The 21,405-nt window shown below is 41.4% G+C and overlaps 1 protein-coding gene across 1 annotated transcript in view; it reads left to right on the top strand.

The window, feature by feature from the left end:
- The window catches only part of KCNJ3 (potassium inwardly rectifying channel subfamily J member 3), a 252,825-nt gene that overhangs the window by 47,449 nt on the left and 183,971 nt on the right, over positions 1-21,405 (top strand). Inside the window, exon 2 of the mRNA XM_040357943.1 lies at positions 10,901-11,117. Within this exon, the coding sequence (XP_040213877.1) occupies positions 10,901-11,117 (217 nt within the window). The remainder of the gene's footprint in view (positions 1-10,900; positions 11,118-21,405) is intronic.

Raw genomic sequence — 21,405 nt, 5'->3', positions numbered from 1 at the left:
CACCTGTTTTTTGTGGAGCAGCGATTCTAATGATGCTTAAAGTGAAAAAAAAAATGAAAAATTCCTTTAAATATCACACCTGCTGTGTGTCTATAGTAGTGGCACGTGTTTATAAATGTCCCTGCACAACATGAAATTATTATAATAAAAAAGTAATTTAATACTGCTTGCGCACGTGCTGTGTGGCAACAATATCTCGATTATTTTAGGGGTGGTGGGGGGCCATTATTTTTTTGTGAAAGCAAAATTGTAGAAAAAAGGGCACCCCTCAAACATACTGTAATTGGAGCGCAAAACAAAAAGCCACGTGCAAAGTATTGCATCAAAAATTGTTATTAGGCGCCATTGTTAAACAGGGGCACAAAAATTAGCCCTTAGGCACAACACAACACTGCAACCCCTCCCAATAACTGTAATTGGAGCGCAACAAGGAGCCACGTGCAAAGTATTGCATCAACAATTGTTATTAGGCGCCCCTATTAAACAGGGGCACAAAAATTAGCCCTTAGGCACAACACGACACTGCAACCCCTCCCAATAACTGTAATTGGAGCGCAACAAGGAGCCACGTGCAAAGTATTGCATCAAAAATTGTTATTAGGCGCCCCTGTTACACAGGGGCACAAAAATTAGCCCTTAGGCACAACACAGATGAGGGAGGGAGAGAGGGGATGAGCCACTCATCCATTCAGTCAATGTTTAAATGTGACTCTGAGGACATTGCTAAGCAAAGTAGCTGAAAATTGATCAGTAGTGAACATGATCATAAAAGAGGTTCTTGGACATATTTATAGACAGATGCAGATGAAGGATAGGCTGTGATGCGCTGAAGTCTCTAATTGTTCAAAAAATGCAACTGTGGTCATAAAATATACATCTCCTTCACTTCCTGCCCAAGAGACATCAAGAGAAAGTAAAAAAAAAAACATTATCTATGTTCCAGGCAGAAAATAAAAAAATTGCATTAAGGTGAATACAACAAACCTTTAATTACTCAGTTGGAATGGGTTTTTGACAAGGAACCTATAATTGTTAAAATGTTAAACTGTAAAATGGTCCAACTGTTCATCCATGCTTAAAAATGTATATTACGTTAAGAGTACAAATTATTTATTATCAGATGAACCGCACATATGTACTGTATTTACCAATCTTCCAATAAAAGCGTTATTTGACACATTCTGTATGATAACCTCTTGTTTGTACAAATTATCCAGAATAAACATAATGAAAAAAAAAACAAACAATAGTATACATTTCCTTCAAAAGAAGCTCATAATTCAAAGTGCCCATAAGGAAAATGGTCAGTTTTACACCAAGCAACTAATCAAACGCCTATGTGCTAAAACAAGGAGTGGAGGCAGAAACTGTCAGTTTAAGTTAATAAGTCTATAGAAGTATATTAATATCTACCCACTCACATGCCACATCCATATACTCACCAGGAGAAAATATCAATATTAATCAGACTTTACAGGCACGGGGAAGAACACAGCATATAAAATATTCACACATTTCTATTACAAAATTGTTCATAAAAACACTCAGACATACAACAGGTCAGAAAAAAAAAGTTAACACATATTAATAAGTACAAAGACCACTGAAACGTATTTATTATAGTACCATAATATGGTTGTAATATACATATCTAACGTGCTAACTAAATATATGAAAAATATAGCTCCCGCTGCTGTCAATGAAATCCAATGACGTGGGAGTCGGGGGGGGGTGGATGCTGAGTCCTGCTGTCTTCAAATAGACGCAGGACACGGGAGCGTGCATGCACGAGTCCCCCGAGGTAGAGCGGCTCCCCAATGGGGCATTCGAGAAGAGGAGGAGCCAGGAGCACCGCTGAAGAGATGGTAAAACTTGCAGCTGTAACTGCAGCGAAAGGTGGTTCTACAAAGCATTGACTGATGGGGTCTGAAAACGCATGCCACACTTTTCACATATTTATTTATAAAAAAAAGTAAAAAACATTTATAATTTTCCTTCTACCTCACAATTATGTGCCACTTTGTGTTGGTCTATCACCTAAAATTCCAATAAAATACATTTAGATTTTTGGCTGTAACAAAATGTGGAACATTTCAAGGGGTATGGATACGTTTACTGTATACTGTACTGTATAGCATAACTTAAAAATTAATAAATAAATATAAACATTTCAGATTACCTTTTTTAAATGCTCTGATATGGATCATCCAGCAATCTTAGTTTATGAGTGGATGGGCAGCTGTGTTTGCCATTATTAACCCTGTCTGTACTGTACAGACAGATGTTCGTTATCAATTGCAACTAGATTTGAACACTGACTGTGCTAACAAAGGGATTGAGGGTGTAAAGGCTGGGCTTCTTGTGTTGTATGTTAATGAGTAGAGACTTGGGGCAAGTTCACTCTTGTTCAAAAAATGTTGCAGTCAGCCATGACATCTCTTTCTGAGAAGGTGCGAAAAAAGAAGACATGCTGTGTGAATGGGAAAACATAACAAACATATAGTGGGGCTTTCTCAAATTTAACTGCAAAAGTAGAAATACGCTTTAAAGCGGAGGTCCGCCTACATTTTTTTTTAATTAAAAGCCAGCAGCTACAAATACTGCAGCTGCTGAGTTTTAATATACAGACACTTACCTGTTCAGAATGCCCGCAATGTCGGCAGCCGAGGCCAATCTGTCGCTCGGCTCTTGGCTGCTGCCACCACCATCCTTGCGGCGTCACTTCCTGTTCCCTACTGCGCATGCGCGAGTCGTGCTGCGCGTCCTCACTGGTCCCTGCTGTCTTCTGGGTCCTGTGTGTCTCCCAGAAGACAGCGGGGGAGGACAGAGTAGGAGCCAGAAGTGGTGTAGGTCACCTCGATCACCAAGATGATCTATGCCTGGAAGTGGGAGAAAATACCTGTATTACACAGGTATTTGCTCCCTCCTACCCCCTGAAAGGTGCCAAATGTGACACCGGAGGGGGGGAGGATTCCAAAAAGTGGAAGTTCCATTTTTTTGGGTGGAACTCCACTTTAAGGTTGGGTGAATTTATTTAGTTTATTAAGACAATTTTACAAAACAAATCAAAAAACACTCACAAGGACGTATCAGATTTAGAACTTTGAGGACTGGGGATCAGTAATAACCCTTTGGCCTTGTACACACGGTCGTTCCAAACCGATGAGAATGGTCCGACGGACCGTTTTCATCGGTTCACCGCTGAAGTGGTCTGATGTGCATACACACCATCGTTCCAGAAACCGATCGGGTCAGAACGCGGTGATGTCAAACACACGACGTGCTGAATAAAACGTTGTGTACTAACCATCAGTTTGGACCGATCGGGCATCGGTCCATCGGTTCGGTTTTGAAGCATGTTTTAAAATTTTGGACCGAAGGAAAACAGACCGATGGGCTATACACACGGTCGGTTTGGACCGATGAAACTGAACCTCGGTCCATTCTCATCGGTTTTGTCCGACCGTGTGTACGGGGCCTTAGAGGGGATTACTGTATTCTGAATTCACAGGGTAGAAAAGGTTTAAAAGGATGATAAGTTAGTGCTTCTTCTGGGGCCCGCCATTATGTTGAATGTGTTTCTTTGCCAGGAATAGGCACAAAAGAGGTTCATTTTAAGGCAGATTCAACAGACTTTAAAGTGGATGTAAAGCCACTCTCATCCTTTCTAAACTACTGCCATAGTGCTGATCTATAAGGATATACATGCCTCCTGCATGTATCCTTACCTGTGAAATGTCTCCCCTCTGTCTGTTATGAGACCTGAAAAACTGCAGATTCTGTGGGTGGATCTGTTGTCTGGAGCTTGGTGGGTGGAGTTGTGATGTCAGTAGACTCCCCGCCCACCTCTACACTCCCCTTGTAAACATTTGTTCCTGTGTGTTTATTACACTAAATTCTGCTATGATCACTAACATCTAGTCAAAATCCAGAAAAGTAACCACATGACTTCAGAAAAGGAGTAGGGGTGGGAATTAAAAAATAATACCTGTCTCCAGGCTAGTGCATGAGATATTTAAATAACCTGTCACTCACATCAAGAGGGCGGAACGGACTAAGGTTTTTCTCTGTAAGTCTGTTTTGATTCACTGAACAATAAAAGAGGATTGCTCAGTGCTGGATTAACTCATAGGAAATCTTATACTGTACATTGTGACATTGTGACATCAAAAAAATGAATACAAAAATGTGGGTTTACACTTTAAATTTAGCGCAGTGGAAGTGTTTCCTAGATAGCATCATCAGTTGACTGATATTATTTTTTTGCCTGGAGTTGCTTTTTAATGGTATGAATTTTTAAAACACCAGATATCTGCATCCACAGCTAAGCTGTTCTATAATGAAAAAAGGTGAATGTTATTACAAGCACTTTTTTTTCAGTAAAAATAATGAACTGACAGGCCTGTTTATCTTTAATTCCATCCTTTTTCTTAGAGTTAAATTCCATTAGTTCAGACATCGGTTTTCCTTAGTTCTCTCTGCCGGAGGTGATTTTTCCACATATTCACAAATGCTCTGCATTCTGTGAATCAATACATTTATACAATGCTGTGAGGCAGTGAGACTGTAAATTCCTCGGAATGGCTAATCGGATGCTTACAGTCTACTGCAAATGTATCTTCCTGGAAATGTGTTTTTTTTTTCACAGTGGAAAATTACTGGAACATTGTGTGCTTGCAGTCAGTGGCGAAGCGTGACACATTTTGGGTTTCAGTGAAAGAGATGGTATTCCGGACCACCAATTCCATTCCAGCATCCTCAACCTCTATAATTCCCCATTAACTCCTGTTTCTAAAATGTCTAATCCACTTGGCCCCTTATTTTCAGCCCGGTTGCCAGCCCCACAAACCCCCTCCACCTTCCAGGAGAAACAATTTATAGCTACACTATACTAGGTAATGGTGATGGATGTTTGGATATGGCTAGATAGGTTTCTCAGACTTGTCAGGAGCAAGGTCTGGTTGATCCTACACAAGTGCTCAAAGTACATTGACACCCTTATTGTCAACCCCCTAACCAGCCACTGCACAAAGCCTCTCTAACCTCCTCCACCATTCAGGAGAAACAATTTATAGCTACTGAAGTGCTTACTCCTGGAAGAGTCACTGGAAATACACAGGTTCTCCCAATGTAGTATAGAAGCTGACAGTCACACAAGCACAGTCCGACACACACCAATAATTCAGGCTCAGTCTAGGGGATGTCTTTTTAGTATTTATTTCTGAAGAACTTTAACAGGAGAGGTGTTAGGGTCACAGGATACTCCAAAATGATCTATAGCAATATATGGAAGATACAATTGTCACTAATCTTCTAAGTCCTCGTACACACGACCGAGGAACTCGTCGTAAATGAAACATAATTTTCCTCGACGAGTTCCTTGTTAGGCTTGTCGAGAAACTTGACAAGCTTTCTTTGTGTACACACTGTCAAGACCAAATCTCGTTGTTCTCAAACACGTTGACGTACAACACGTACAACGGCACTATAAAGGGGAAGTTCGATTCCACTGGCATAACCCTTGGGGCTGCTTTTGCTAATCTCATGTTACTGCGTGTTAAGTAAAAGTTTGGTAGGAGACGATTTGCACTTTTCAGTCTGTTACAGCGTGACAAATGTGCTATCTCCATTATAAACGCTACTTTTACCGAAGGTGCGCTCCCGTCTCATACTTTATTCCGAGCATGCACAGGTTTCTAAGCATACACACAAACGTGTTTCTCGTCGAAAACCAGCCCGACGAGGAACACGATGAGGAAATTGAGACTCCCGACGAGGAAAAAGAGAACTTGTTCTCTTTTTTTCTCGTCGAGTTCCTCGACAGTTTTCTAGATGAAAAACATACACACAACCGTTTTCCTCGGCAAAAAAGCTCTGCCACCAAGTTTCTTGATAGATTCTGTCGAGGAAAACGGTCGTGTGTACGAGGCAGCTTTTCCTGGATGTAACAGGTAATGGCCTGTTAATCTAAGACCCTACAAAAGTGGTACATGACATGTAGCTATTTCTGGCACTTAGTTCACTTTTGACAATTGCGCAACTAGCAGTCCACAACAAAGTCTTTACTCACAGTGTCCCCTGAGCTGTCTGCCACCAGCCAGAAGATCCTTCTCCCTGCAAGGACTTCAGTACAGCATTCGCCTGCAAACATCCACTGCCAATCTTCTCCAGGACCTCAGTAGAGCAGATGGTGAGAACCCTCCCTGGATGGAAAAGAACATTCTGACAAGGTTTCCCAAACATGTATCACCTCCCCAGCCACCTTCTGGATGCCTACTTCCAAGGATTGGTTAGGGCATGATAAATATTCACACTGATCATTTGAAGCTCCCATCCTTATACTCTGGAAACTTCTTTTAGCGCTAGATATGAGGAATCTAACCCTTAGCTCCAGAAACCGTGAACAGACCAAAACAACCAATCACTGATCCACTCACTAAAGTGAAGCCAGGAACTAAATTTAACCTAGCAGAAATCTAACCTAGTAACCTAGCAGCAAAACACTAAAGCCCAGCTACAATCGACTGATACTCACCAGTTTTTTGCCTCAACTTTCTCTCTCACAGCCACTGCAAAATACCAAGTGATTACAGGTATGTGGAAGCATGCAATCTCTTCCCATGATGCTGTGCTCTGACCTAGAGGCCAATTGCTAGGTTCAGTTCTGTCATATGATGGAGGGCATAACTTCACTATGCCTTCTAAGTCGAAAAACCAGCAGACTCTAGGGGGAAGGTTTACTAAAACTGGTGCACACAGAATCTGGTGCAACTGTACATAGAACCCAATCAGCTTTTATATTTTATTGCTAAAGCTTAATTGAACAATCTGAACTTAGAAGCTGATTGGTTACTATGTAGAGCTTCACCAGATTCCGTGTGCACCAGTTTTAGTAAATCCCCTCAGGTATTTTGGTGTCAGCTGCGATGGAGGTAGGAAGGAACAGTAAAGGATCCCTGAAAAGGTGATTATCAGAGATCTGGGGGACCCTTGAATGGACAAGGTGACAGTGTCTCTTTAAAGTTGCTGATGACAAGACAGTTGGGTTCCTGGTATGTATTGTTGGTTGCCATTGCTGACTTGGTTTTTAAAGATGCAGGCTTGGGGCCATCATCCTAGTACAGGTCCCCACATGGTAAACTACTAATCTGGAGATGCATGCAGAATATTCACTTAATTAAGCCATTGTCAGGGTCAAAGTCACCAAACCTATATCTTTATATGGTATTTAAAGCCAAAAGGTTTATTTTAGGTTTGAATGAGTGGTGAGTGGTTACAACCTTTGTCAGGTTATTATTCCTGGTAAAAGTCCATGTTAGGGAAATTTACTCTCTCAATGTGATGTAGTGACCATTGTCACTGGGACTGAAAATGAGAGGGGAACCAAAGATTTTGAGTTGCCACCTAAACACGAATAGAGGAGAAATAATCTGGTGGGAATACTTGTTCCAGTGACAGCTGTTCAAGAAGGCTCTTTCCTCACTTTGCAGAGGCATTCACTTACTATTTTGTCTACAGTACTGGGTAAAAAGTGGAGAAAATTGGACTTTACTGTCTGCCGACCATAACCAACCATAACCATTGGGGTTATGGTTGTCAACCAGTAAAGTCCTATTTTTCTCCCGTTTTTCCAATTATATTTTATGGATGTGGTGCCATGATGATCAAGTTATGTCTCAATTTTTTTCACTCTACAGTACAAGAAGTAAAGGTACATTTCCTAATGGGACACAGATAAAAAAAAAAAAGTCATGGTTTACCTTTTCCCAATCCCATACAAAATGCATAGAACCATTTTGGCTTTGGTATTATTTTAACAACCAAGCAAGTGATATAAAGGGTTAACACTAATGCAACTGAAAAACATAGAGGGTTGCATACATGTTAATAGGCATGCCTATTCTAGTTATGGGTGCCTCAAAATACATGTTTAAATTGTCTTTATGATTTTAAAATTAATTATATAATTATATAATTATTATATAGTTATATTTAATTTTCTAATAATTTTCCATATCTTCTCTATTGCATTCTCTAGAGGTAACTCTTTGCAGGCAGGGGTAGTGCTCAGAGAGGAAGGTAGAATAGCATATAATCAATGACAAAAGGCTGCAGTCCTGTAAAAAGGCACTACAACAGCCCTACTCCGTCTGGCTAAAAGAGATCATAAAAATGTATATAAAAAACTGCAAGGAGAGGGCTTCCTCGTGTTACCATAGAGATTGTTTTTCTTGAATTACATTAGCAGTTTACTGTATAATTGTACTTGTTGACTGGAGTTTCCCTGTAATGCTGGTCCCACTCCACATGATATCGCTGTCATTTGATTTAGTTGTCATTTTTTCTTATGGATGTTATTTTTTATATATTCTTCTTCTTCCTTTTTTTTTTTTTTTTTAATAACTAGTTTTTACAGAGTAACACATACAATTAAATACATTCTCACATCTCCTTCTATGTGATAACACTATGTCGATGTGCATTTGTAATGTTATTAATCTTCTGCTTTTGTGAAAGGTTAAAATTACTATAATTTTTTTGAAAAGATGACATCATGCAGTAAAAATGCTAGTAAAAGTATCAAGTGTTATTATTAATTCTGTGGGCTCTTTTAACGCGCATTACATTAGAGAATAAATGTAAAAGAAACACTCAGGATGTTTTTGCCACATGTTACCATGCAATGCAGTGATCTGTAGACATGTGCACACTGAAATATTTTGTTTCGGAATTTCGTTTTCGTCTGAAAAATAAATTTATTAAGTTACTCCCGAAATTCATTTTTATTTATTTTCTTAAAATGCATTTGTCCGAACATCCCAATGAATTAAGGTTGAATCTGTCATTGAGGGCTTATGGTGTCCATCGAATGTTCTAAGACAATTCGACGAAGCAGCTAAACTGTACGACGCCGCAATCATACATTCGGTCAATTGCTCCGCCCCCAAAAGCTATAGTAGAATTCTAATGTTGTATGACTAGTAATAGTTATATTTATTAATTATTATTTATAGTTAACCCTTTACAACCACGTTAGCCTACAGGTAAGCCTATATTAAGGCTTATCTGTAGGTGCTTGAAATATATCTCTTAGACCTGCACGGTCTAGGAGATATTTGCAAATCGGCGTACGGCGATTTCTCCTGCGCATGCGCCGGAGTTAAAAAGGGCACGCTGTGCCATTCCTATCTCGGGTCATGCCATTAAAGGCGGCTCCCACGCGCATGCGCGGGAGTGGCGTCATGCGACTCCAGCCACAGTGCCAGAGTTTGCGGCCCAGGAAGGAAGAGGGGTGAAGAATGGCCACTCGCTACTAGCGAGGAAGACAGGGACATCGCTGGCTTTTCCTGCAGGTAAGTGTCACGTAATGAGCTACTATGCGATGCATAGTAGCCCATTATGCTTTACCTTTACAGGGAAACAAAGAGGAAGTAACACCCATCAGGGTTTACTTCCTCTTTAACCAACATTAGAATTCTTCTATAGCCTATGGGCGGGACATTTGACCATAAATGTCCGCTCGTGGCGATCGTATGTTTTTAGCTGTTTCGTCGAATCTTCATGTCTCTATAATATTGAATCTTTTCTCTCTATGTCAAATAATCTTGGACTAATAGAGTTAGGTTAGGCACATTCGACCGCAGGTTCGATAGACACAGATCGCTATTGTCACCGTCATGTCGAATCTTCTATCAATATCGTTGCCGCAACAAAACTAAAATAAAGCATTTTAAATGTCGGATCTTTTGGGTTTCGGATTCTGCGCGTTCATTTTCGTTTGTTAAAACGAACGTGAAAATCCCTGAAATTCGGACGAAAACGAATGCACATGTCTAGTGTTTGTGGTGATTTGTTTGTTTTCAGTAAAGGAGGTCCGGGGTGACGGGAACAAGTAAAAATCTGCAGCTCCCCTAAGTTAAAAAAAAGTATGTCCTACACCAGCTTTCTCAAACTATTTACCCAAGAGGAACTCCTAAAATAAATTACAGGTCTCAAGGAACACTTACTAAAACAAATTCATTGGAGATCTATGGGAAAAATGCCCCTAATAATGGTAGTCAGCAGAGAAAATGCAGCCCCTTACATTAACTGTCCCCATCAGAGTGCCCCCTTACATCAACTGTACCCATCAGAATTCCCCCTTACATCAACTGTACCCATCAGAATGCCCCCTTACATCAATTGCCCCATCAGAATGCCCCGTTGCATAAACTGTCCTCATCAGAGTACCCCCTTACATCAATTGGCCCCATCAGTGCCCCCTTGTATCAACTCTTCCCATCAGAGTGTCCCTTTACATCAAATGACCCCCATCACTGTGCCACCTTACATTAACTGTCTCCATGAGACTGGCTCATGGATCAGTGAATTCACTCTCAGAGACCTGGGGTGCACAGCTAAAATCTGTGGGGGGGGCAACCACCACAGCACCCCCCCTAAATTGGGGCCTGATCCTAAGCAGACACTGAGGGCATCAGAGTGATGGACTCCCATTGTCATCAAACTGCTGGGAGGAGGGTGCAAGGTTCCCTGGTATTCTTTCAAGGAAATCTGCAGATTTACAAAGATTAAAACTTAAAAAAAAAAAAAGGCAACACGTGTTTGCAGAATGAAAAGTAACCAGTGCCTCCATGTTTCTCTTGGGAAGGTTTGCTTTAAAACATTTTGCTGATGAGGCATTCTAGGATTTTAATAACTACAGGCTGTAGGTTTCTAACCACCCCCCATCTATATTGTTCATAGGCCCCTGAACAATGCCATACAACATATAGAGAGGGAACGTGTCTCCTGTAATTGAAAATGTCAGATGTTTGCAGTGATGTAATGCATTGTCAGCCTGTCATGAAAACTGCCATCCTAGTGATAATGTCTTTCTCCCTTCTTCTGCATGCTTGTCTAGTCTCGGCAGACACCCGAGGGTGAGTTCCTCCCTCTCGATCAGCTGGAACTGGATGTAGGATTCAGCACAGGAGCCGATCAGCTTTTTCTGGTGTCCCCTCTTACAATCTGCCACATGATTGACGCCAAGAGCCCCTTCTATGACCTCTCCCAGCGATCCATGCAGACGGAGCAGTTTGAAATTGTTGTCATCCTGGAGGGCATAGTGGAAACAACCGGTGAGTTGCTTTTTTATTGCCTAATCTTTATCCGCTGTTTAGAAGGGAACCATTTGGTATAAGTAAGGAAACAATAAATGCCATATTCGTGCTGGCTTTTGTCTGGTTATCCTCAGATGGAAAATATTTTGTAAAGATTAGCATTTTGGTGTTTTTCTCATTATTTTAAGAGAGCCTACCACTATTACTCAATGGGTTTGACCCAGATTATGATGTTTCTGACACAAAATGGCTATCTTAGACCTACTCTTTTGGCTATGATTAAGCACTAATTTATAGTGCGAAACGCGTCAGCTGTTTTACTCCCGTGTTGTGTGCTGTGACTTGTAGTGCAGTCTTCCTTTTTTTTAAATAAAGACAACCATTAAGGTTTTTTGGAGTGCGGCTGTCTATATTTTCTTTTTCCATTTGTTACTCTTTTGGCTCGACATTCTAGAAAATGTCTGGACTATTGCCCATGTTCTATACTTCTAACCTCCATCATGTCCCTTCCTTACTAGAATTCTTTAAGCAGAACTATGGAAATCTTTTTTTTGCATACTTGCATTGGTCCAGCAGAGCCGGATCTAAGCTCCCATTTCTGATATCCGGAGGGCCTCTAGGGATAATGTAACTCAATGCAGTAGTCTGGCCTACCTATAGTGATGGCTGTGATCTTGCATTGGAGAGTGCATTGAATTTTTATTTTGAAAATAAGGAACATTATCCTAGCCTGTAAGGCAGGGGTGTCCAACCTATGGCCCAAGACAGCTATGAATGCTGCTCAACACAAAATACATTTCTGAGCAACTATTTTCAAGGATGAAGTACATGAAGGCCAAAATTAGAACCAAAATATCTGATGAGCACCCTGAGAATTCATTGAAAAATTGCTACACCATCCATCCAACCAGATATACATGCCTTAGTTTATCAAAAACAGTGTAAAATATCATTCTCGTTTTATGTTGTCCTCTTTTACTTTTACAATATAAATATTACAAAAAAGTTTTATTACTTAGATAGATCCATTATCTATATCAGTGAGCGTTAACAAGTGATCTGCCCAACCTTATTGTTGGTGTATTTTATGTGTGCCCCAAGACAATTCCTCTTCTTCCAATGTGGCCCAGGAAAGTCAAAATGGTGGACAACCCTAGTGTAAGGCTTATGAATTGAACCATTAAGAATAAGAACTCTACTGAATTGAAGGGTTTATTGCATATTTCTACCTACAGTATGTTTTTATTTTTACATGGTCATGGTATTAAAGTAGAACAATCTTTTAAATTAAAACCAAGCAAAAGATTCTGCATAAGCACCTACCCAATCCCAGTGTGGTATTAAATATTCAGGTCTGGCACCCTTTTAAAACAGGAGGGACGTATGTCTTGTCCTTCTAGAGCTACAGTAAACCATACTGGTGAATTGCTTCTAAAGTAAATATAACACTGTTCAATTCATGAAGAATTATTTTCACATTTTGCATAGCCGCTGGACTTAGTCTTTGCTGCTTTGCATCAGGTATCCGTTGCCCATAATTAATATGGCGCCTTTAGCCTGATGCTTGCGTCTTAGAATGAAGTCTGGCTCTATAAAGGGTGGTGAGTCAATACGTTGCCTGATCCCCATTAAAAACGTCATATGTGACTAAATGCATCTGGAAGGGCGCGTATTGATGTCACCACATTGTTCTTGAGGAGGATGGGCTCCTGTATTTTGCCGGCCGGCATTGTTTATATGCAATTTTTTATCTACAAACATGTAAGTGCAATACTTTATTTTTAAATAAACTTTTGAGACTGTATCACGCTATGGTCAGCTTTCTTTCCCTTTGAACATATCATTGAATCACGGCCATGAACTCTGTGAGACACGCCGAGGGGGATTTTAGCCATCCAGCCTGCTTCCTGTCAGTTCCAGCTCAACATTACAAGCTAAAGGCCGTGGCTGGGTTATAGCCAAACGCCCTTTATACTTGCCATTTGGTAAGCAGGTCTGAATTACGGTGTTGGGCACTTTATTCATTGTGTGGAGTCACTGTGGTGCCACTTAAAGGAGAATTGGTTCTTCATATGAACTTTTAGTTTGCTTCAACATCTGCCTATATGTATTCAATTATATGAGGACTGGTTGTTCCCATTTTCACATTATTTCATTAATTTTTTGTTAATTTGGCGCAGTTTTCTCTCTTTTTTCTTATTTACTTATGTGTGTATCCCACAAAAAGCTTCTGCCTAGTGTTTGTTTCTATTTATTCTTTGTTTATTTTCATTAGTCTAACGCGGTTCCCCCTTTTCCACTGTTCAATTCATATCTGAAGGAGTGCAGGTTATGCCGTATTTCATACAGTGAATGTAATTTGAATTCAGGCTCTGTGCATTGTTCTGTAATAGAAAGTTAGCCAATTATACAAGCAGGAACCCAAGCATTCAGAGAAATCCTGATAACAAACTGTATTTCTGGTTTGCTGATCTGCAGATATACTCTAAAATGCGATGTGGCCTGCGGCAATCCATGTTCATGGAGAAAGATGGAGGTCTGTAGGTCATCACTGCCAAAGTCAGCATAGAGGAGCATGTATTAAGATCTCAAATCTTGATGTCTCATCTAAGGCTACCCTTACATACTAAATAGCTTGTATTGGAATTACATATTTTGTATCAGTTTATTATGGCTAAGAAGTTTAGTTGTGAGTTTTAGGAATCTTTTGTATATAGGAGGAATGACCTGCAAAGGACCTTGTAGGCTAGGTGTCCATCCATTATCAAGCATGCAGTTTTAAAGGAAAATGTTCTTTGGTACTTTTTCAAGCAAAATAATTCACTTAAAGGCCCATCAGACCTCATCAGGTGCTCTTTAACATACCTTTGTGTACAACAGGACAAATCGCTAAGGCCCCGTACACACGACCAAGTTTCTCGGCAGAACTCAGCCAGAAACTCGGTCGGAGCTGTATTCTGCCGAGAAACCCGGCCGTGTGTACACTTACGGCCGAGGAAACCGACGAGAATCTCGTTGTGCCAAATAGAGAACATGTTCTCTATTTCCTCGTTACTCAATGAGGAAATTTGGCTCGCCGAGATCCTCGGCGGCTTCACAAGAAACTCGATGAGCAAAACGATATGTTTTGCTCGTCGAGTTTCTCGGCCGTGTGTACGGGGCCTCAGAGAACTGAAATCAGTACTTTTAAATTACCGTATATGTAAAGTGGCTTTCTTTTTGTATTTTGAATACATTATTTACAATCCCTGTCTTTTTTTGTCATCAGCATCCCATTGGGAAAATTTATTTTTACTTTCTGTCCTTTAGACACAACAGGACTTTAAAGAAGTTCTCTCCAAAGAGGGAAAATCTTTTCTTAGATAGTCACCTAAGTGTTCTGTCAATAAGTGGTTCTCAACCTCAGTCCTCCAGTACCCCCAAAGGTCCATGTTTTCAGGTTTTCCTTTACTTTGCACAGCTGCTTTAAATCAATATCAATGACATGGTAATAATAAGAGCTATTTTATCTAAGGGAAGTTCCCAAAATATGGCCCATTGGGGGTACTTGAGGACTGAGGTTGAGAACCACTGCTGGAAAGTATGTTTCTCCTTTTCCAGTGTCAACTCAACATTGTCCTTCATTTTCATTTTCAGTGACTATAGTCTTTAGCATAGCTCCCATCTGTCCCTCATTCAGGGAGAGTGCCCCTCTCCAACCAAATCCTTCTCCGCCTCCTACCTCTTTAGTTGTCCCTCTTTTTGCTCTGATATATCTCTCCATAAGAAATGTCCAAACTTGTTTTACTGGACTGAATACTTCATATGACTTATAAAGTATTACATTAAATGTTTTAAATGCCCATATATAGGGAACGTAGTAGTGAAACAATCACTTGTGGGTTTAACCAAACGTGCATATCAGTGTTTTATGGGGTGTGGTAGAGGATATCACTTGTACTGAAAAGTGGCCCTCTTTTCCAGTTGAGAGTTAAAGTGGTACTTTGGTAGAAATGAAGTCCTGCCAGATCACTCATGCTGGCTCTTTTTTCAAAGATTTACTGGTGCTCAGGGACTTTGGGCTTCAGCAAAATGGCAGCCTCCAGCAAAGAGGTATTTTTGGTAACATAGGGCCAGATTCACAGTCGAGATACGACGGAGTATCTCAGATACTCCGTCGTATCTCTCAGAGTATCTATGCGACTGATTCATAGAATCAGTTAAGCATAGATAGCCCCTAGATCCGACAGGTGTAATTGTTTTACACTGTCGGATCTTAGGATGCAATACCGCGGCCGCCGCTGGGGGGAGTTTGCGTCGTAAACCAGCGACGGGTATGCAAATTAGTAGTTACGGCGATCCACGACGGATTTTCGCATTCGCTACGTCGCTGCTAGTCTAGTTTCCCGTCGCAAAGTTAGTCGTCGTTTGACCTGCCCTAACTTTACTCAGCAAACGTATTGCTGTTTAAAGTATGGCCGTCGTTCCCGCGTCGAAATTTAAAAATTAACGTCGTTTGCGTAACACGTCCGGGAATACGGAAGTACGCTACGCACGTCGCCGTTCGAAAAAATTACATCACAAAGCACGGCGGGAATTTCGAAACGGAGCATGCGCAGTGGGTCTGGCGCGGGAGCGCGCCTAATTTAAATGGCACACGCCCATTTGAATTGGCCCGCCTTGCGCCGGACGGATTTACGATACATCGACGCAAGTTTCCAGGTAAGTGCTTTGTGGATCGGGCACTAAAACTGAAAACTTGCGGCGGTGTAATGTAAACGGGTTACGTTACACGGCCGCAAATGTATGTGAATCTGGCCCATAGATATTAATGTGGAATGTATGTTCCTTGCTAAAGAATATTATTTTATCAGGGTGTTATGGGTAAAAATTGAACATTAAGCTTTGAGACACAAAAAGGGAATAGTGGGGACACAGACAGCAATAAAAACTTAACAGGGGTTTCTTCTCTGCTATGCAAAAAAAAAAAAAAACAATATACATATATAGATATACTGTATATCACATTCTCTGCCATAGAGGACAGAGCTGGGGATTCTATTGGGAATATTTAACTAATATTCCAGATTTTAATATAACATTTTTAAAAATGTAACAAAACAATATAAATTTTTAGAGTCCAACTACAAAACTGTCTACACATTTAAAGTGACTGTAGCTTAAACAAAAAACCCAAGCTTTTAGCATTTATAAAATACAGACTCCTAGAGATGTAATACACGTCCCGGTAACAGCTTGAATTGTCCACTTTACGCCCATTCTGACCAGGAAAAGCTCCAACTGTTTTGGTTAGTGCCAACGCCATCCCTCTTTAACCTCTCAAACATTCTTGTTGGCCCATGTATATAATGAGGTATATAATGGTTCTGAGGAGTTTTAGACACACAGTAATGACAGCTTAGACCACCGTGAAAAGCTCCCAGTACTGTGGTTATAAGGAGCCAGACAAGCAGGAAGTGTGGAGATCACAGCAGAATTACAGCTACTTCAAAGCAAAAACGAACAATAAGGACATGAAACCAGTACTGCAGTAAGGTAAAGGAAGCTATTTAGCAAAAAAAAATATTTCCTTTAGTGATCCTTTAACTACATTATTTTTTTTAGAAACAGACAACTTTAAATATACATAGATAGATAGATAGATAGATAGAATAATAGATAGATAGATAGATAGATAGATAGATAGATAGATAGATAGAATAATAGATAGATAGATAGATAGATAGATAGATAGATAGATAGATAGATAGATAGATAGATAGATAGATAGATAGATAGATAGAATAATAGATAGATAGATAGATAGATAGATAGATAGATAGATAGATAGATAGATAGATAGATAGATAGATAGATAGATAGATAGATAGATATTTGAATAAACCGACAGATAATGATTAGACATTTATATAGATAAATAGATCTAGAAATAGAAAAACAATATATAGCTGGGTGGATAATTACCGTATTTATCTGCGTATAACACGCACCCAAACTTTAAGAGGGAAGTTTCAGGAAAAAAACGTTCCAAACCCCCCTGCGTATAACACGCGTATAACACGCAGGCACTGTTCACCCTCTATTTTCAGGGTAAAAAAGTGAGTGTTATACGCCAATAAATACAGTAAATAGAGAGATAGACAAATAGAACTTTGGATAAACAGACAAATAATAATTATACATTTAGATACATAGATAGATAGACAGTTTTTCAGTATCTTCCCCCGGTGTTTTGTCTAGCACAGTCTGCTTTGGTAATGATATAGTTAAATTTATTACAAATCCAATTTGGCACATTCCCTGCACTAGTCATGCTATAATAAACAATGGCTAATTACTTTTATATAGCAGAACTAGAGATATTTAGCTTTGTTTTGTATTTCAGTGTATCTTGCTCATGCCATCTGTTTTGAATTACATTTCTTAAAGGGGTTGTAGACCCTCTTGCATTCTATGCATTAAGGTGAAAAACCTTCTATAGTGCAGCTATACAGGCTTTTACTCACCTGAACCCGGGTCTTTCCAGTGTCGAGAACGAGCACATTAGCTCCAGCCAGTGTTTTGGGTCCTGATTGGATAGATTGATAGCAGCGCAGCCATTGGCTCCAGCTGCTGTCAATCGAATCCAATCACGTGGGAGTCGTGGGGGGAGGCCGAGTCCTGCTGTCTGTCAATAGACGCAGCAGCAGGACACGGGAGCACGCACAGGAGTGCCCCGAGGGAGAGCGCTTCTCTAACGGGGCACTCGAGAAGAGGAGGAGCCAGGAACGCCGCTGAGGGACCCCAGAAGAGGAGGATCGGGGGCCACTCTGTGCAAAACCAACTGCACAGAAGAGGTATGACATGTTTGTTATTTAAAAAAATAAATACAAATTAAGGTTTGGTTATCCTTTAAGAATAGATGGCATTTTGATAACTTTGGATGAAGATATCAGTTTAAGGTATTTTACTAAACATTTTAAAATAATTTCTGTTTCCTAATGAGCAGGTGTCGTTAAGCAGGGTATCCATTTGTTAGTGAGAACTGCCTATTCTAAGGCCTCGTACACACGATCAGTCCATCCGATGAGAACGGTCCGAAGGACCGTTGTTATCGGTTAACCAATGAAGCGATGAAGCTGACTGATGGTCTGATGTGCCTCCACACCATCGGTTAAATAACCGATCGTGTCAGAACGAGGTGACGTAAAACACAACGACGTGCTGAAAAAAACGAAGTTCAATGCTTCCAAGCATGCGTCGACTTGATTCTGAGCATGCATGGATTTTTAACCGATGCTTTTGCATACTAACGATCGGTTTTGACCTATCGGTTAGGCGTCCATCGGTTCAATTTTAAAGCAAGTTCAAATTTTTTGACCGAAGGTTAACTGACCGATGGCGCCCACACACGATCGGTTTGGACCGATGAAAACGGTCCTTCAGTCCGTTTTCATCGGTTTTTACTGATCGTGTGTACGCGGCCTAAGGCTCAATTCACAACTGTGCAATTTGTCATGGCGCTTAAGCACTAAAAATAGTGGCCCAGATTCAGGTAGCAATTGCGTCTGCGTAACCATAGTTACGCAGCGCAATTGCTTACTTGCGCCGGCATTTCGAATGCTCCTGATTCAGGAACCTCGATACGTCGACTGCAGCCTAAGATATGACTGGCATAAGGCTCTTACGCCAGTCATATCGTAGGCTGCATTCTTACGATGGCAAATTGCATACTAACGCAGATTCACTACCCTACGCGAGCCCTGCGTACGCAGTTTACGTCGTTTCCGTTCGTCGGGTTTCGCGTAAGGCTGCGCCTGCTAATAGCAGGGGCAGCCGATGCCACGTATACCCGTCGTTCCCGCGTTGCGAAGTTTAAATTTTACGTTGTTTGCGTAAGTGAATCGTGAATGGCGCTGGACGCCATTTACGTTCACTTTGAAGCAAATGACGTCCTTGCAACGTCATTTGCCGCAATGCACGTCGGGAAAGTTTCCTGACGGAGCACGCGCACTATGTTCGGCGCAGGAACGCGCTTAATTTAAATGATCCACGCCCCCTATGGGATCATTTAAATTACGCGCCCTTATGCCGGGCATTTTTGAGGAGCGCCCACGCAAATTACGTGGCTACTGCTTCGTGAATGAAGCGTAGCGCAAATACTTTGCGGGGGCGCAGGGCAAAAACGGGACACTGCGCCTCCGTAAGAAGTGCGCAGCGGTACCTGAATCTGGCCCAGAGCCTGTAAAGCACCTGAAAAAAGCCTCAGCTGCAATCTCAGTGTGAAAGCCCGAGCGCTTTCACACTGGGGCGCTGTGCTGGCAGGCTGTTAAAAAAGTCCTGCAAGCAGCTTCTTTGCAGCGCTTTAGGAGCAGTGAGTACATCGCTCCTAAAGCACCCCTGCCCATTGAAATCAATGGGCAGCGCTGCCGAAGTGCCTGCAAAGCACTGCCGCAGCGACGCTTTGTGGGCGCTTTTAACCCTTTATTTGGCTGCTAGCTGGGGTTAAAAGTGCCCGCTAGCGCCGAAAAGCATAGCAAAAATGACAGTAAAGTGCTGCTAAAACTAGCGGCGCTTTACCACAGACGCCCGGCACTGGCAGTGTGAAAGGGCTCTTAGGCAGAGAAATAAAAGCTTAAAGCGGGGGTTCACCCTTAGAGGGCACTTTTCCCCCTTAGATTCCTGCTCGTTATTACTAGGGGAATCGGCTATTTATTTTAAAATATGTGCAGTACTTACCCGTTTACGAGACGCATCCTCTCCGTCGCTTCCGGGTATGGGCTTCGGGAATGGGCGTTCCTTCTTGATTGACAGGTTTCCGAGAGGCTTCCGACGGTCGCATCCATCGCGTCACGATTTTCCGAAAGAAGCCGAACGTCGGTGCGCAGGCGCAGTATAGAGCCGCACCGACGTTCGGCTTCTTTCGGCTACGAGTGACGCGATGGATGCGACCGTCGGAAGCCTCTCGGAAGAATGTCAATCAAGAAGGAACGCCCGCTCCCGAAGACCCATACCCGGAAGCGACGGAAGAAGATGCAGCTCGAAAACGGGTAAGTACTGCACATATTTTAATATAAATAGCCGATTCCCCTAGACCGAACGAGCAGGAAGCTAAGGGGAGATTTTTTTTTTTTTTTTTTAATGGGTGAACTCCCGCTTTAAATACCTGGAAAATAAGCTTTTTTTTTTTTTTAGCTGCAGTGTGCATGAGCCCTTATTGTCCCTTATTTAGTGTGAGAAAGTGTAGGGGAAGAACTTGACGTGGGTTAGTCTGTAAGGATAACTGTGTATTAATATAACATCAAACATCATGTAACACTATTGAGATGATTAAATCTCCTTGTTACCCCGAATTGCCCTTTGGGCCCCTGTGCTGCGATCTCGCTCCCCATGTGTTTGGTGTAGTGCTGTACATGACACTTATGCATAAGACACGAGAACTATGGAAACTGATTGCAGATGACAGGCCTTGCTATCACACTGACACAAAACTGTAACAGATGGCCATGTTTTGTGGCAGTGCGTCATCTTGGGACCCCGTACCCAGCCCCTCATCTGATATATATTCAGCTTTTACCTCACGTCCATATGAGCTGTGTTTATTTGTCCAATTAGCGATCAAAGCGAATATCTTATCTGGAGTGCCATACAATCGGCCAATTCTGACGTTTTATTTATTTCACTTGGAGATCTGGTGGGCTTAATGTGATAGCGGAGTACTATTGGAATAATTTATGTTCCGCAGTCAGGAGAAGCCAATCAACTTTTAGCAGTCCAATGAAGTCAGACTGGTGGGAGCTTATCGTTGATCAGTAATGCGTTCCTCAATTTGCACATTATTCTTTGCCTCATTGAATAAAGACTAATATCTGTATGCAGGGTATGAACAGAATGAAATAAAATATAATTACACAAGGACACAACAATGACATTCGGGTTTCACATATACAGTATCTGCTCTGGTGACAGTGATGGAAGGTGTTCATGTTTTAACCACGATTATATACTACATTTGGGAATATATATCAAATAATAACTAAGAAAATGCTGTTACACATAAAACCAATAGAGCAGCAATTCTCAATAGGGTTCCATGGAACCAACGTCGGTGCTACCACTAGCCAACCATGCAACTGCCTAGGGCGCCATGTTGCCTAGGGGCGCCCAACCACTGGTGTTCCTACTCTCTTCTCTTTGCAGCAAGCAACTACGTCTCAGGCCCCGTACACACGTCCGAGAAACTCGACTGGCAAAACACATCGTTTTGCTCGTCGAGTTCCTTGTGAAGCCGCCGAGGATCTCGGCGAGCCAATATTTCCCATTGAAC

The sequence above is a fragment of the Rana temporaria genome, chromosome 6, assembly GCF_905171775.1.
Source record: "Rana temporaria chromosome 6, aRanTem1.1, whole genome shotgun sequence".
Classification (NCBI taxonomy): domain Eukaryota; kingdom Metazoa; phylum Chordata; class Amphibia; order Anura; family Ranidae; genus Rana; species Rana temporaria.
The sequence above is the reverse complement of the archived record's forward strand: the minus strand, read 5'-3'. Positions and strand labels throughout refer to the sequence as shown.